The following is a 13,031-nucleotide window of genomic DNA, read 5'->3' on the forward strand; positions in this document are numbered from 1 at the left end:
CCTAATCTCTGCAGGACACAGCAGGGTTAAATTCCTGCAAAGACAGACCACACCCCTCTAAAGTCAAATGGAAACCACATGCTGATGCAGCAGTGCTGAGGAGTGCTGCAAAAGGCAAACTCAGCGAGACGGCCTGACAAAAGGAGAAGCCGCGCGGTAACCATGGTGAGTAGGATAGCACTGAGGGGGCATGCGGGCATGCAAGTTACCGTCATGATATACAGTTTATCTAGAAGACTATTAATACATCAGTATTTATTTACAGCTTTTTTAGTAGAGCAGCAAAATCTATAACTGGCCCAACATGTAATATTTTGGGCAGCTGTACAGTGTAGACATGCACCTCTGCCAAAACAGGAAGTTAGGGCTGCCAGAGAAACTGGTGACAAATAGTAGTCAGTATAAAGACGAACTGTCTGCATGCAATAGTGTTGTTTTGCAGAGGACAACTCTCATCAGATGTTTGTCCACCAAAACCTACTTTGGCAACTACTGAAACGTCTTTGGAAGATTCAGGGGTCTTAAATGGGCAGCAATCTCATTTGAGGACCACTTTACTAGGTGATCATGGCTTTGTGGTAGCTTACTTGCACCAGCTAGAGGTTTTCTTTTATCAATTTTAAATGCAGTTCAAATGTAACCTTGGATTTATGTGATATAGTCAGAATATATTTATGTTATCCTCACCTATGACTTTCTGACACTACATCTCCTCTTGTTGCATATCTAGGGATTTCTTACTCTAGGTATAGTGTAACGAATGAAGCAGATATGGACTTACTGTGATGGTAATTTTAGCAATCCAGGGAAACACTTCTTCTAGGCCCTGATCATCTTCAAGTCGTTCTTTGGAAAGTCCACACATCTGAAGAACTTCTGTATCATCTAAAAAAAAGGTGAAAGAAGAAGCAGAATTGATAAAAAACAGAACTCGTGCAGACAGGGTCAGTTGGTGGCAAAAAAATAAGGTGGTGACATCATCCCACCTACGTATGAGATTTGGACCACACCTGATCCCACCACAAGCACATGGCAGAAATGTGTGTCAGAGCTGGAGAGGATTCTTCTCTTACCTCTATCCTCCACTCTCCATCTTTTTTCTTCATGAATGTCCCTTCATCTTCTCTGACATCTCTACTTCCTAATTTATCAAGGTACAGTTAATAAACTACCTAAAAATTTGTCCACTGCATCTTCCTTTCTCCATCATCCACATGCAGCTGGTCAGGCAAGCGAAGAGAGGATAGCGAGTAACCTATCTACCACTGCCTGTACAGAGCTCTGTGGTCACATCCTTCAGACACAACTGACCTACATACATAGGTGGCAGAATACTATTCCTGCCCTTTGTCAAGGCTTTCTGCGGCTCCATACAGGCATGAACAATGACATCATTGCAGACAATAAGGAAGAAAGAAATTTAAATGTTCTCACCTAACATTTTGTCAAAGGCCTTCTTCATATCATCTACATTTTCCATCTTGAAAACATGCTTCTCGGGAGCTTTCTTGGATGCAATGTCATTGATTTCATCTTCGCTTATGTCTTTACCCAGGCCGAAGACATAAACGTCTATAAATGAGAGAAAATTAATTAAAGCGGGGATGATTTAAAATATTGAGGAATAATGAGACTATAAATTATATTAATATAATGTAAATTAGCAACATATTTTCCATGAACAAGGGGGAAATGTATGGGAGGCATCTACCAAAACTGCATCTTGCTGGCGTCCATCATCACAGACCACTGTACGCATTGGTTTCGCGAGATTCTGTTTAATACACCTTAACCATTCCTAATAACAGCTCTGCTACTTATTGTTTCACCAGTTTGGTGCCAAGACCAAAGTGGACCAACCATTTGTAAACCCCCTTATGAATATCATGGATATAGCCTTTTTAGTACAAAGTCCTAAAGATGTTGTGGCCATAAAGCATTAGTCGTTTGGATATAATGTGAATAGTCCCTGGTGTTTAAGGTCTTTGTCTCCGAAGGACCTCAAAGACACACAGATGATCAGGATTTCACTTGATCACCAGGTACAAAAGATACAGTCACAATGACACTGCCAGCGCAAATTAATGTGGGTAATGTAATAGAGAAGACGGAAGTGACAATGAACCGTATCTGTCATCTCCTGGGGCTTTTGTATCTGACAACTGATTACCCAACATTGCAGCTGATAGTGGTTATAATCACAGTCTACTGAAAAGAGGCACAAGTACCATAACATATATATTCCATACCCAGAAAATCTTCTCGGTTATTGCCCTTCCTGATGTCCAGAATTTCTCTGATCCTCCTTATCTCCACAGTAGGGTCTCCTCCCATATTGTGCTTTCCTAAGGGGTGAAACACAGTTGTCGTGAAGAGGAGACAATGACTTTGAATGTGTTTGTGGCGACGTAAAACTTTGGCTATGGGGTGAGGATAAAGCACAGACTGAAAACTTCAAAAGGCTGAGCATCAGATCTAAGTTCTTTGGACCTAACAGATGAAATGATTTGAGGAGCCATCCTCCATCTATGCAGAACATGTGCATTGCTAAAAAAATTGCATTATGATCAAATTTTAAATTTTACAAATAAAAGTTCTGTTTCTAAATGATAGGGAAGGAATTAAAAATGTAATATTGGACCTCTCATCCCTCACCTTTGTCTTCCAGCTCCACGCCTGATCATTTTGTCCTCTTTTAGGTGCCTTAAACACTAGACCTGGCGACATCATGACGTTGTGAGGAAACACACTACATGATGTCAAGTGAGGCCTAGTCATTAACTAGGCTCTACTCACTGTCATGACGATGCAAGGTCTAATCAGCATTGGAGGCCGACCAATGAGAAGACGGAAGAGAATCGAAGGCAGTTATAAGAAGACTGGACGACCAGGCTGGGACCACCATGAAAGGACAGGCGAGGGCCAAGAAGAAGTGAGTATAATCTTTTTTCCTTTTAAACCTTACGTTTGTTATGCTCTAGGGTCTGAAGAGACCATGGCCACTGCCCGTTTTGCTGAACTGTAAAGGATTAGGAAGAGGACAAAAAATAATACAATATTTAGTGCTTCCTGCCACTCACCTGTACCCCTGCGTAACTCCCACCTAGTCATCTGGTCCTCTTCTAGGTGTCTCTGGTCCTCTTCCAACTTCACAATGGTCTTCGACACCTCCAACACTGATTAGACCTTGATGATAACTCGGGCCAAAGCAGTGCTGGAGACCAGTGTCAAGATGGAAGAGGACTGTAAGCTTCTAAAAGAGAATTGGAGAAGGCAGAGAGTTGCACAGAGTGACAGGTGAGGGATGGAGAAAGGGGACCTATAAGAAAATGTGAGTGATTGGCTCCAAAGCTACTACCAAAAAGGGTTGTCTTCTGCTGGACATTTAGGACCTATTATACAGTCGAGCCAAGCCCGCCCGGGGATCCTTTGGCTAAAAAGTTTAGGAGGAAGATAGAGCACTGACTAGAAGTTGAAGTAGATAAGGATTAAGAACTGATTAATACTTTCATTAGTGACCTGAAGGACTAACTGTGACCCAATACTTACCATCTGTCATCAGCAGGATTACATTTCTTGTTTCCAGGAACCTTTTGGGATTTCTCGTATTTTCCAGAGACAACATGTTGTGAGTTTCATTCAGGGCTGCCCGAGTATTCGTTCCCAGTTTATCTTGATGTGCTTTTTAAAAATAAAAAAAAAAATACAGATTTATTCATGTCAGCTTTGCATCAAGCTAATTATGGAAAGCTTAAGAGTTTCATAGCTTCAGGAGTGGAAGGGTGATTAAAAGAGTTATTGAGAAGATATTGTACTATATCTACTTGTTAGGAGGATCTCTTAGACAATGCTGGGATCTTCAGTGATCACCGCTTATTTTTGGCAGGAAGTGGTTCGTTTTCCTGCAGTAACACCACAGGGCAAAATAAGTATTACGCTGTGTCCATTCAGATGAATGGATCGTCTGTGTAACGCAGGACAGGACTGGTCCTCCAGAACGAGAGACACCCTATCCATCCCATCTCCACCCACCTTTAGGCTGGAGTCACACTAGCGTATAAAAAGAATCTGTCCAATGTTGATCCAGAAAAGTAGGACATGCGAGAGTCATGCGAGTACAATGCGATTTTTCTCACCTTGCATCCGAATGCATTTGCATATGCGTTTTTAATATAATCTTTTACATACTGTAATTCTCTATGCAATTTAAAGCTAGTTTACAAACTAATAAAGCAATCTTATATACAGATATAAATAGATAGAATAGATTAATGGATAGATAGATAGATAGATAGATAGATAGATAGATAGATAGATAGATAGATAGATAGATAGATAGATAGAATATATAGATATCCTGTAGACATATAATTTTACAAACCCCCTACATATAATACACTTACACCCTTTAGTGCCTTTCATGTAGCACTAAAGGGTGTTTAGCCTTATTTAATCTATTAAATAAATAAATTAATTAAAAAAAAACATGAGGTCCCTTCTATTTTTGATAATCAGCCAAGGTAAAGCAGACAGCTGTGAGCTTATATTATCAGACTGGGAAGGTCCATGGTTATTGGGCCCTTCCCAGCCTAAAAATACCAGCCCGCTGCCACCCCAGAATTGGCGTATCACATGAGATGCGCCAATTGTGATGCTTTGCCAGGCTCTTCCAGATTGCCCTGGTGGCAATCGGGCTAATGGTAGTTGGGGTTGATGACAGCTGTGATTTGTCAAAAATCAAAGCTGCCATCAACCCCGGGGTTAGTAATGGAGAGGTGTCTATCAGATACCCCCATTACTATCCCAGTATTTAAAAATAAAAAGACACACACAGAGAAAAAAAAAGTTTATCTGAATAAACACTCCCCCACACATTCCCTGCCTCATCAATTAATTAAAAAAAAAATAAAGAAAAAAAAAGCCATGCAGGTACACCTTAGTCCAGGGAATTTGCCATAGTTCACTGAATCTGCTATAGTCCACAACCAGATACATGAAATACATAAAAAGCGAGAAAAATAAACAATACACTCTCCCTCGTTCACCAATTTATTCCCAAAAAATGTTGCCATGCATAACCGACGTAGCCTAAGGTTCCTTGAATCCGGTGCCAGCTACTGTGAATAGCAGGAAGGATACTGCTATTTACAGACTCTGGGTACTGACGTCACCGCTAATTAGAGCGGCCGTCACCCACGAGACCAGCGGCTCTGAACAGCTGTGACGTCAGTAACTATACCGCTCATCAGAGTAACCGAGTCACGCTGCCCTCTTTGAGACTCTGAGAATCTGATGAGTTGTGTAGTTACTGACGTCACCGCTGTTGAGAGCCGCCGGGTCTTGTGGGAGCTGACCACTCTGATTAGCAGTACCCGGAGCCTGCGAATAGCAGTATCCTTCCTGCTATTCACAGTTGCCGGCACCGGATTCAGGGAACTCTAGACTACGTTGGATCTGCGTGGCAACGTTTTTTGGGAATAAATGGGTGAACAAAGGAGAGTGTATTGTTTATTTTTCTCGCTTTTCATGTCTTTCAGGTATCCGGTTGTGGACTACGGCGGATTTGGTGGACTTCGGAGGATTCCCTAGACTACAGCGTACCTGCATGGCTTTTTTTTTAACTAAGCTGGTGAACCAGGGAATGTGTGGGAGATTTGTTTTTCACATTAACTTTTTTCTCTGTGTATGTCTTTTTATTTTTAAATACCGGGTTAGTAATGGGGGGGTCTAATAGACACCTCTCCATTACTAAACCCTGGGATTGATGGCAGCTGTGATTTTTGACAAATCACAGCTGTCATCAACCTCAACTACCATTACTCCGATTCCCACCGCGCCAGGGCAATCGGGAAGAGCCGGACCAAGCGCCATAATTGGTGCTTCTCATGTGATGCGCCAGTTCTGGGGTGGCTGCGGGCTTGTATTTTTAAGCTTGGAAGGGTCCAATAACCAGGGACCTTCCCAGCTTAATAATATAAACCCACAGCTGTCTACTTTACCTTGGCTAGTTATCAAAACTAGAGGGGACCTCATGTCATTTTTTTTTAATTATTTATTTGATAGGTTAAATAAGGCTAAACACCTTTTAGTGCCACAAGAAAGGCACTAAAGGGTGCTAGTTTATTACATGTAGGGGGCTTGTGACATTAAATATCTACAGGACATCTATCCTATCTATTCTATCTATCATTCGATCTATGTATTCGATCTATCTATCGGTCCGGGCTGTGGATTTATTGTATGTGGACTTGGCTGATGAAATGTCGGGTTTCCTATGAGATGTCTGTGTAAAAATCGGGCAGCACACACATGATCCGTGTGCCATCCGATTTTTTTAATGCACCCATTGACTTACATTAGCAAGTGCAATCCGATTCTTGCATCCACTCACAGCGTGCTGAATTTTTTTTTTCTCAGTCCAATTAGAACTGAGGAAACTCATTTACTAACATTGGTCAGAGTACAATACAATGTTTTCTCATATTGCACTCGTCCGATTTATACGCTTGTCTGAGTGAGCCCTTATGTAATGGCTTGAATGGACATGGGATCTCTAAACTATAATACCCTTTCAATTATTGTTCTATAGTGTTCTAGCAGTTGTGATTTTTCATGTGATCTTATATCATGAGTAAAGTTATTCTCAAAGCGTCGTGAGCTCCATTACCTGTGTACTTAAACTCTTTAATCCTCTCAATGACCGCGTCAGCGTCCACACTGTCATCATCAGACAGCAGCATAATGGGTTTTGCAAATGACGCATACGAGATGACAGCATAGCGAGGCGTGAAATCAAAGCTGGATATCTGTAAGAGACAATGATATATCAATCAATATAAAAAGTCTACACACCCCTGTTAAAATGCCAGGTCGCATAAAAAAAGAATCATACCGAGAAGAATCATTTCAGAACATTTTCCACCTTTAATACCACTCATAAATTTATGTTACATAGTAGTTAGTAAACAGAAAAAACTGACCGGCACTTCCAAAACAAGAAATAGGTGTGTACAGGTGCTTACTAGGAGCAGCTACCTCCATATATAACTAGCAAACAAAGTAGCACTCTGCAACACTAAGTATGCGAACGTGAAATATATGAAATATGAATAGCATTACTGCTCTAGAAAATAGAAATAAATGAGAAATCTTAGGGCATAAATTGGCCAATTCATGTGCACCTGGTAGCCACGATAAGGTGTTTCCCTTCATACCAGGACCCTGCCAATGTGAACTCCTCTCTAAGGGACAAAAGTCTGCTTGTGTGTGGGAATGCAAGTTCCTGCTGCAATTAAAACTGCCTGTGGCCTAGAGGCAGAGTGCTCAGTCAAAGGCGGTTTTAATTGCAGCAGGAACTTGCATTCCCACACACAAGCAGACTTTTGTCCCTTAGAGAGGAGTTCACATTGACAGGGTCCTGGTATGACGAGAAACACCTTATCATGACTATCAGGAACATATGAATTGGCCAATTTATGCGCTAAGATTTCTCATTTATATTTTCTAGAGCAGCAATACTATTCAAATTTCATAAATTTCATATATTTCATGTTCGCATACTTAGCGTTGCAGAGTGCTACTTTGTTTGTTAGACATAGTAGTCAGTACACAGCCACCATCATTTACAAGGATTATGATTAACCTCATATAAACTAAACAGCTGACAACACAGGAAAGGGATCTCACTGTTGTAAATTATTATTCAGGAAAAGGGTACAAAATTGAAAACTGTCATCAAGAAGTGGCTTAAATTTGGCACAACAGTGACTTTACCTAGAACTAGACGCCCCTCAAAAGTTGATGAAAATACAAGAAGAAAATTGGTCCAGTAAGCTGCCAGGAGGGTTACAGCAACATTAAAGAAGCTGCATGAATTTCTGGCAAGTCTTGGTTGTGTACGTCACATGATAATAATCTCCCGTATTCTTCATTTGTCTGACCCGTGGGGTAGGATTGAAAGATGGAAGCCTTTTCTTACAAATAAAAACATCTAACAGATGCTGTAAGGGAGCAAGCGATATGCTAGCACCTAAGGCTTGCAACAACCAAAAATCAATTTTAAATTATGTAGTCGGGGGTTGCACCAAATAGATATTATCCCCTATTGAGAGCGCAGGACTCATGCAATGCCATAGAGAATGAATGGAGCGGAGGTGATCATGCTTACTCTCTGCTCCATTCAGTCAAGGCTCGGGAAAGCCTTATTTTTGTGATTGTATGGCACTATATTGTCCATTTACATTCAGCGTCAGACTGGATTGGCAAAGGCCCACCAGTAACATTGACTCTTGGGGCCCACTGTTCAGCTACATGCAAAAATAAATAACCTGACCCTAGTACACAAATTTATTTTTGCTTTAATATAATATTAATTTGGCTAGCTTGTTTACTGAATGATTAGATATCCTTTTCTGCAAATTGTGAATCAAGTGAAATAGCACTACTTATTAACAGTCCTTCACAGGGGCCCACCGGAGAATTCACCTGTTCTCCCGTAGGCCAGTCCAAGCCTGGTTACATTGCAGGACAGCAGAAGGTACGCCATTATCACACAGGTTCTGTATAAATACTACTAAAAGAACAGCCTTAAGTTGTGGAGAGGATCCCCTCCTATCTAAGCATAACCAATCAGGAGCAAAAGGAGGGAGCAATAGATCAATATATTTTATATATCATAAGTTTATTTTATCAAAATTTTTTTTTTTTAGGTAGCTATTGAGCCAGAGAATTTACCATCTAGGACTACACCTAATGTCTACAGGTAACCTACCCTTCTAAATCTTATATTTGAGACACCTATAGTACATACTATATATACATCTTTATTACCTCTTATTTCAATGAGATTCACTACATTGACTATAAGGTAGCCTCTTATATTTATTCTACTGTCTATTAACCTATACCCTAGACTTATGGGTTAAACAACATTGTAGTCCTGCTCACTGGTCTCCTACTCTATTGTATTAGGTTATGTCCTACTCCTATGTATATGTATAACTTTTTCTATCAAGGTTCTGTATAAAGCAGCCTAAGAGGGTAGTGACCATCACTTGTCTACATATATTCTCCATACCTTTTCTATGAACACTTCACTGATTTCCTTTGCGGTTTCAAAGTTTTGTGGTCCGACGCTTTTAGAGGCATCGATGATAATGAAGATGTTCATAAGACCTCCTTCTTTCACTCCTATTTTACGAACAGCCTCCCCTATGTGAAAAATAAAAGAAGCATCAGGATCTGTATACCTGCCCTAACGTGAGCGTTGGCCGTCGGGGGCCCCTTTTAATCTGCTGATAGTAACATGCTTACTGTAGAGCGCCTCCTCCATGGCTCGTCGTTCTAGTGTGCCAATAGAAACCAGTATGATCCAAATTTATCCCCTTAAAGGGGACCTGTCACCAGGTCAAAAGGTGTCTACTTTTTGCTCTTGTCTTATTCCCGCTGCCCCTTTGAATATTCTCTTTTATTTATTTGCATTGTGTTAAATCCCCTCTACGGTTTCAGCTATATGGGTCTTTTTCTTTAATTCTAATTCTTATGGTTTTTACAAAGGGGAGGGGGCTGGCTCACAAGATAATAATGCAACACAAATGAGAAATTATTTGTGACGTGTAAAGGAAATTATACATGGTTTTCTAAATATTTAAAAAATATAAATCTGAAAATTGTGACATTTGTGCATTTGTATTCAGTCCCACTGAGTCAATACTTTGTAGGACCATCTTTCGCTGTACTTATTTCCACAAGTATGTTGGGGTCTGTCTCTACCAGCTTTGCACATCTAGAGGTGACATTTTGCCCCTTCTTCTTTGCTCACCCACTTTCGCTCAGTGACATAGGATGGAGACGTCTGTGAACAGCAATTATCAAGTCTTGTCACAGATTCTCAATGGGATTTAAGTCTGGACTTTGGGCCATTCACACACATGAATATGCTTTGATCTAAACCATCCATAGTAGCTCTGGCAGGATGTTTAGGGTCGTTGTCCTGCAGGAAGGAGAACCTACGCCCCAGTCTCAAGTCTTTTGCAGCCTCTAACAGGTTTTCCTCCAGAATTGTCCTGTATTTAGCTCCATCCATCTTCCCATCAACATTGACCAGCTTTTCTGTCCCTTATGAAGAAAAGCCTCCCCACAGCAGGATGCTGCCACCACTATGTGTGACGGCGGGGATGGTGTTTTCAGGGTGATGTGCAGTTTTAGTTTTCCGCAACACATACCATTTTGCATTTAGACTAAAATGTTCTACTTTGGTCTTATCTGATCAGAGCACCTTCTTTAACCCCTTTACAACCCAAGGTGGTTTGCACGTTAATGAACAGGCCAATTTTTACAATTCTGACCACTGTCACTTTATGAGGTAATTACTCTAGAACGCTTCAACGGATCCCGCTGATTCTGAGACTGTTTTTTCGTGACATATTGTACTTCATGATTGTGGTAAAATTTCTTCGATATCACTTGCATTTATTTTTGAAAAAAACTGAAATTTGGCGAAAATTTTGAAAATTTAGCAATTTTCAAAATTTGAATTTTTATGCCCTTAAATCAGAGAGATATGTCACACAAAATAGTTAATAAATAACATTTCCCACATGTCTACTTTACATCAGAACAATTTTGGAACCAAAATTTTTTTTTATTAGGGAGCTATAAGGGTTAAAAGTTGACCAGCGATTTCTCATTTTTCCAACAAAATTTACAAAACCATTTTTTAGGGACCACATCACATTTGAAGTCACTTTGAGGGGTCTTTATAACAGAAAAAGTGACACCATTCTAAAAACTGGTGCTCAAAACCACATTCAAGAACTTTATTAACCCTTCAGGTGCTTCACAGGAATTTTTGGAATGTGGAAGGAAAAAATTAACATTTAACTTTTTTCACAAAAATGTTATTTTAGACCCAATTTTTTTTTAGTTTTGCAGGGGTAACAGGAAAAAATGGACCCCAAAATTTGTTGTGCAATTTCCCCTGAGAACGCAGATACCCCATATGTGGGGGAAAACCACTGTTTGGGCGCACGGCAGGGTTCGGAAGGGAAGGAGCGCCATTTGACTTTTTGAATGTAAAATTTGCTTGAATAATTAGGGGATGTGCCCCTGATGTGCCTAAACAGTGGAAACCCCCCACAAGTGAACAATTTTGGAAACTAGACCCCTCAGGGAACTTATCTAGATGTGTGGTGAGCACCCTGAACCTCCAAGTCCTTTACAGAAGTTTATAACATGGAGCCGTGAAAATAAAAAAATCAAACTTTTTCCACAAAAATGATGTTTTAGCCCCAATTTTTTTTATTTTCACAAGGGTAAGAGAAGAAAATGGACCCCAAAAACGTTTGTGCAATTTCTCCTGAGTACGCCAATACCCCATATGTGGGGAAAATACAGTGTTTAGGCGCATGGCAGAGTTCAGAAGGAAAGGAGCACTGTGTGACTTTTTGAACGCAAAATGGGCTGGAATCGAGAGCGGATACCATGTCGCGTTTGGAGAGCCCCTGATGTGCCTAAATAGTGGAAAGTGACCCCATTTTGGAAACTACACCCCTCAAGGATTTTATCAAGGGGTATAGTGAACATTTTGAACCCAGAGGTACGACACAGAATTTGATAACATTAGGTCATCTTATTGAATACGTTGTCATTAGTCTTGAGTGCAAGTGCTCGCTACTTGAGTTTGCATCGGGTACTCAGGTATGCACCATGTATCACGGGTGCTCGAGTGACCTGTTCGAGTCCCCGCCCGCATGTTTCACGGTTATTACACACCCAAAAAAAAACATGCGGGGATCGCTCGTGCATGGCAGGCAATCCCCACAAGGTTTTCTTGGCCGTGAAGCATATGGGGCGGAGACTCGAGCATGTCACTCGAGCACCCGCGATACTCAGTGCATACCCGAGCACCCGATGCAAACTCAAGTAGTGAGAACCTGCACTCAACACTAGTCGCCATATCGTCATCTTTTTTTTTTTTACTTTTGAAAAAATCCCAACCCTAACCCTAGCCCAACCCTAACCCCAACCCTAGCCCAACCCCAACCCTAACCCTAGTACAACCCTAGCCCAACCCTAACCCTAGCCCAACCCTAACCCCACCCCAACCCTAACCCCAACCCTAACCCCAACCCTAACACAACCCTAGCCCCAACCCTAACCCCAACCCTAGCACAACCCTAGCCAAACCCTAACCCTAACCCTAGCCCAACCCTAACCCCAACCCTAACCCTAGCACAACCCTAACCCTTCGGGTCGGTGCGATTACAGTGATACCAGAATCATATCGGGTTTTTATGATTGACAGCTGTCACACACTAAAAGACGCATTTTTTTGTAAAATCTAGTGTTTGCATCATCATATTTTGAGAGCTATAATTTTTCCATATTTTGGCCAACAGAGTCATGTGACGGCTTGTTTTTGCGGGATGAGTTGACGTTTTTATTGGTGCCATTTTCAGGCACGTGACATTTTTTGATCGCTTTCTATTCCGATTTTTGGGAGGACGAATAAACAAAAACCAACAATTCAGGAATTGTTATTTTTTTTAATTTTTATGCTGTTCCGCGTGTGGTAAAATTGATAAGGTAGCTTTATTCTTCGGGTCAGTACGTTTACAGCAGTACCACATTTATATCGTTTTTCTATGTTTTGGAGCTTTTACACAATAAAAGCTATTTTATAGAAAAAAAAATTTTTTGCATCGCTTTATTCTGAAAGCTATAACTTTTTTATTTTTCGGCTGATGGAGCTGTATGGCAGCTTGTTTTTTGCGGGACGAGATGACGTTTTCAGCGGTACTATTTTTATTTATATTCATCTTTTTGATCGCGTGTTATTCCATTTTTTGTTTGGCGGTATGATGATAAAGCATTGTTTTTTGCTTTGTTTTTGATTTATTTTTTTACCGTGTTCACTGAAGGGGCTAACTAGTGGGACAATTTTATAGGTCAGGTCGTTCCGGACTCGGCGATACCAAATATGTGTACTTTTATTGTTTTTTTTTTGTTTTTTTTCATAATAATATTTATTG

At 40.7% G+C, this 13,031-nt stretch overlaps 1 protein-coding gene across 1 annotated transcript in view; it reads right to left on the reverse strand.

Annotated features, from left to right (window-relative positions):
• Positions 1 to 13,031, reverse strand: part of LOC141155150 (complement factor B-like) — a 67,760-nt gene that overhangs the window by 19,352 nt on the left and 35,377 nt on the right. Inside the window, exons 6-11 of the mRNA XM_073641835.1 lie at positions 9,077 to 9,210; positions 6,668 to 6,806; positions 3,550 to 3,681; positions 2,250 to 2,345; positions 1,435 to 1,572; positions 782 to 885 (exon numbers count right to left, since the gene is read on the reverse strand). Coding sequence (XP_073497936.1) covers positions 782 to 885; positions 1,435 to 1,572; positions 2,250 to 2,345; positions 3,550 to 3,681; positions 6,668 to 6,806; positions 9,077 to 9,210 — 743 coding nt within the window. The remainder of the gene's footprint in view (positions 1 to 781; positions 886 to 1,434; positions 1,573 to 2,249; positions 2,346 to 3,549; positions 3,682 to 6,667; positions 6,807 to 9,076; positions 9,211 to 13,031) is intronic.

Source organism: Phyllobates terribilis, unplaced genomic scaffold (genome assembly GCF_046119375.1).
Source record: "Phyllobates terribilis strain yellow unplaced genomic scaffold, ASM4611937v1 Scaffold_7__3_contigs__length_470593459, whole genome shotgun sequence".
Lineage (NCBI taxonomy): Eukaryota > Metazoa > Chordata > Amphibia > Anura > Dendrobatidae > Phyllobates > Phyllobates terribilis.